Source organism: Plasmodium fragile (genome assembly GCF_000956335.1).
Source record: "Plasmodium fragile strain nilgiri unplaced genomic scaffold supercont1.21, whole genome shotgun sequence".
Lineage (NCBI taxonomy): Eukaryota > Apicomplexa > Aconoidasida > Haemosporida > Plasmodiidae > Plasmodium > Plasmodium fragile.
In genome coordinates, this window is record NW_012192601.1 from 336,330 (window position 1) to 340,929 (window position 4,600).

The following is a 4,600-nucleotide window of genomic DNA, read 5'->3' on the forward strand; positions in this document are numbered from 1 at the left end:
TTTTTTTTTTACATCCCTTATGGGCTCTCCAAGCTCATCCAGTTGGCACTGAATCGGTGAGAGGTATGCTTTTGGAGACATCACGTAGCACATGCTTCCTATTTTTTTGTGTCACTTGAGGCACGTTGTTACACTTTACAAAAATTGCAACTGTGGTGTTTTTGACCTCCCGCACGCGAGTGTGTCCTCACTGGACAGGTGTCTTCGTTCATTTTGTAAATTTCATTTTGCGTATTGCAGAGCGAGCGAAGTTGTTTATCAATAGTGTGTGGAGTTGCTTGGTCTGTTTGCCAATTGGGGGAGAGTTATTTCCGTGCACCCGTTCATTTTATATTTTTCGTTCATGCAGCTGTGCCTCGCCTAAGCAGAGGAGGAAGCGGCCGCACAGACGCAAAACTGAGGAACCCCCTTTTTTTTCTTGTGAGCCATAATTAGTTTTTATGTCATAAAGGAGGGTAGTCCTTCGAGCGTATCTCTACACGCTTGCGTAGCTTTTCCTTTGTTGAAGGATCTTCTTTCGGTACAATTGTTCACCCCCTGTTTTGTTCAGGTTAGTGTTTTTATATTTTACATTTTGTGTTGGCCCTGTCTCCGGGGGGTTATATTGGCTTTGTACAGGGGTAATTCTTCCATCTGGTATTGCGTTCAACTTGCAAATATGTACCAATTCGCATGTCATTTCACATTTAAAAAGAATAAAATAACGTTGGACGGTTCTATTATACCTCAAGTAGGCACAACATGCATTACCTTCATATGCCCAATGTTAGCGCAATTTTTAAAGTCAGATGGTCCGCAAACCTTTGCATTAACGTTCAGGCTAATTATACACAAAAGGAAGATAATTAATTTGGAAATTTTTTTTTTTTTTTTTTATGATAAGGAAAAACAAATTTACAAAATAATTTGCGCGTTTATAACAAGATGCACATAAAAATGTGCAACGTCCATGGTGGGGCAATTGGTTTTTTGGAGTTCTCTTCAAATGCGTCCAACGCGCTACGTACCGCCAATAGAGGAAAAAAAAGAAAGGGAATATCTCCCTCATTGTGTAATCATTTGTTTAGACCCAACATAGGTTCACCCATGCTTGCGGCTGGTACCGTCGCCGTTCTAAATGTGCCTCCTTGCGCACTTAGAAGAACCGTCTGAACCATATTTCCCCACGAAGGCGCATGCATTCATGATAGGCGCAGCAGCAAATCTGACAAACAGAAGCGTGCGCAAAATTGGGAGGAGAAAAAAAAAAAAAAAAAAAAAAAAAAAAAAAAAAAAAAACTCTTTTCAGCTGAATGTGCAACTTCAACCCGCGTAGTATGCTTTAATGTCTTTTTTCTCATTAAAAAAAAAAAAAAATGCTACATATGTGCGAAGAGTTATGCTTGTGTTTTGCGACTTGATAATCGCTTCTCCTCATGTGAAGCGGCTAAGCTAAAGGCAACTTAACAGGATGCATTTTCACATGGTTTGTGTTTTTCTCCTTTAGAGATCCCCTCTTGAGGAGGTTCATTTTAACAAATAAGCATCGCACATAGGTTGCTTTTCCTGTCCCCATGCGAGGCAATAAAAGAATCAGGACGCCCATAAGACCAGTCCTCTGGGCATTACCATTTCGTAAGGGGGAAATATTTCCATTTCAGGAAAATAATGCAACGGTTGGTTAAAAGGTTTCGCTAATCTTTTATTTTCATCCCTCTCTCTTTCCCCGCCCACTGCAGTTGGCACCCTCGTGTGTGTGTGTGTGTCATTTGGTTTGCTTACTCCATTATTTTATTTTATTTTTTTTTTGCATCCACTTTTATTGAATATAATAAACGCGAAGGGGGCATGCATCATTTTAAAATAATTTCTAAAAAGTGTAAAAAGAAGTCACATGCATGAGAAGTATATATATGTGTGTGAGCGTATGTGACTGTACTGTGATTATGTAGGGACCCCCCCTTTTTTTTTTTTTTACGTTTCAGGAGGTATCCCGGGTACGGAACCACGTAGGAGAGGCTGAACGGATACTGTGATATTGTTTCCGGGTACACCTCCTAAAGCATCAACCACGCTGCAAAGCTAGAATCTCTCACCTGCACATCACTTGTGCACTTAGCTCGCACATATTAAGTGATCTGTCCGCCTAACCATGGAACCGCTGATCATTGACAACCTGTTCAAATTTGGGGACGAGGAGGTACGGCTAGGGATCGACGAAGCGGGAAGAGGGCCTGTACTAGGGCCCATGGTATACGCAGGATTTTACTGTAACAAGGAGCATGAAAAATTATTAAAAGAGATGAAAATTGATGACTCGAAAAAAATAAGCGAAGCGGACAGAGAAAAGATGTTCCTGAAATTAAACAATTCAACTTTGCCCTTTGGATGGAGGATACATGTGCTGATGCCACAAGACATAAGTGCTAAAATGTTGAAAAAGCAAAAGTATAATTTAAACGAAATTTCTCATGATACAGCAATTTCTATCATTAACCATGTTATAAGTCGAGGATGTAATTTGACTGAAGTTTTTGTAGACACCGTTGGGAAGGCTAGTGTGTATGAAGAAAAATTGAATAAATTATTTCCACATATAAAATGCACCGTTAAGGAAAAAGCCGATTCATTATACCCAGTTGTTAGTGCTGCATCTATATGTGCGAAAGTGACACGTGATTTTCTCATTAAAAAATGGAAATATGAGGAACCCCTAGTGAATATAGATAAAGGGTTTGGGTCTGGGTATCCTGGGGATCCAATAACAAAGAATTTTTTAAAAAATAATTTTGATTCCGTTTTTGGCTTCCCAAGTATTGTTCGTTTCAGTTGGTCTACGGCTGATAACATGCTCGAGACGATGGGTGAACAAATCGAGTGGTACGATGACATTGAAAATAATGACTCTAAAGCGATAAAGAGGAAAACCCCTTTTGATTACAGCAAGCTGCAAAAACCGTGCGTGCAGCGATCTGTCTTTTACTCCAAGGTCGGATTAGACCTTGTGGAGGAATTGTGAAGAACCTCTTTCGCGTATTTCCTGCGAGAGAGGTTGCCTGGGCAGGAGGTATACACATGTACGAAACTTTTACAAAAAAAAAAAAAAAAATGCTCACCTGCACACGCCATTTTGTTCCTTTTAAATGGCCACATAGAGGCCACATTTTTAAACCTTCCAATGTAACCTTTCTAAGGTGGCCCAAATTGAAGGAGAAAAAAAATGCACTGCAAAAAAGGGATCACTTATGGTTGCAACGCTTTTTTTACTGTCCAAAAAAATGTGTCGTTCGTCTTGCTTTTGCTTTTCCTGTTTATTTTTTTTTTGTTTTTTTGTTTTTTTTCTTTTTTTTTTTTGGTCACCCCGATTCATGTAAACCGCCAGGAGACTCTGTCCACTCAACAGGTTTGCCTTCACCATGCCACAGTTTTTGCAGCTCCCCTTAAAAAAACTTAACACTATTAGAGATAACGAAGAGCGAGAGGATGCTACACTCTGCTGCAGCTTGACTTAAAGCAAGTATACATTCATGGGCGGCATTGCCCCGAACGTGGACAGAGCAACAAGCAGCCGCTAAATGCAAACGTGTGGCACTTGCAACCGCTCGAGGGCAGCCTGTTCAGACGGGTTGACAAATTGCAAAATAAAAATTGTGTGCACCGTCGTGTGAAGCAAATCAATTTTAAGAAAGGGCCTCGTGCATTATCCCCCTAACCGTTCGTTACTTTATACATCTTCCGTGTTGCCATGTTCATTAAGTGTGGTAGCGGCAACTGTGCACTGGCCCCTTTCTGGAAAATTTGGTAGCTGCCTTTTTCCTTATGCGCGCACATACTATATATTGTGTACATGGGAGGGCATTTACACTTAACAGAAGCCATATGGCATGTGTTATATGCAGTAGGGGGTGAACGAAAGGGTAACATGCCCATTTCTCATATTGTCCTTAGGGAGTGCTTCCATGAAACATGTCCCCCAAGGCACACCACACGGTAATCAGGGAGGGCAGGGAAACATGAAGGTGATTCAAAAAAAAATATATATATAAAATGACACTCGTGCAGGCCCATTTATAAAGGCATATAAATGCACTCTTTATTAACGCCGATGCAGGGTGTAGACATGGCCTTTGGCAAAAATGCGTCAAGTTCCCACTCGGGCATTTCCAAATTGACAATGCGCACAGGTTAATAATGGTGGAATTTCGCAGTTTTACCCTTAGGTAGCCTCTTTTTTTTTTTTTTTTTTTTTTTTTTTAAATTTCCTTGTCAAGTTACTTATTTGCGTATTTCCCCTTTTATACACTTTCGTTGGGGAATTTTTTTTGTCGTTCCAATTTCTCCTCCACACGGCATGTCGCGACGACATTTGCCCACCACGTGCAGTCGACTCCTTGCGCACAGCATTACAAAAAAAAATAAAGAAAAAAAAAAAAAAAACGCATAGCTGTGCTACACTTTCAAAGGGGGAATTTCCCTTTAACATTAAGTTAGCAAAATGTAATTTTCGCCAGCACTTACACTTATTTTTCCTTATCACAACGTGTTCCCTCATATATTGTTGTCTTGGGTTGAATATTACACTAGTATTGCAGGTTTTCTTTGTTTTTTTTTTTTTTTTTTT

General features: G+C 40.1%; 1 protein-coding gene across 1 annotated transcript; it reads left to right on the top strand.

The window, feature by feature from the left end:
• Positions 1-2,131: 2,131 nt before the first annotated feature.
• On the top strand, positions 2,132-2,998 carry AK88_02264 (ribonuclease HII; the record flags this gene model as incomplete). The annotated part of the gene is made up of 1 exon (XM_012479895.1): positions 2,132-2,998. The coding sequence occupies one exon, from the start codon at positions 2,132-2,134 to the stop codon at positions 2,996-2,998; it is 867 nt and encodes a 288-aa protein (XP_012335318.1).
• Positions 2,999-4,600: the final 1,602 nt, after the last annotated feature.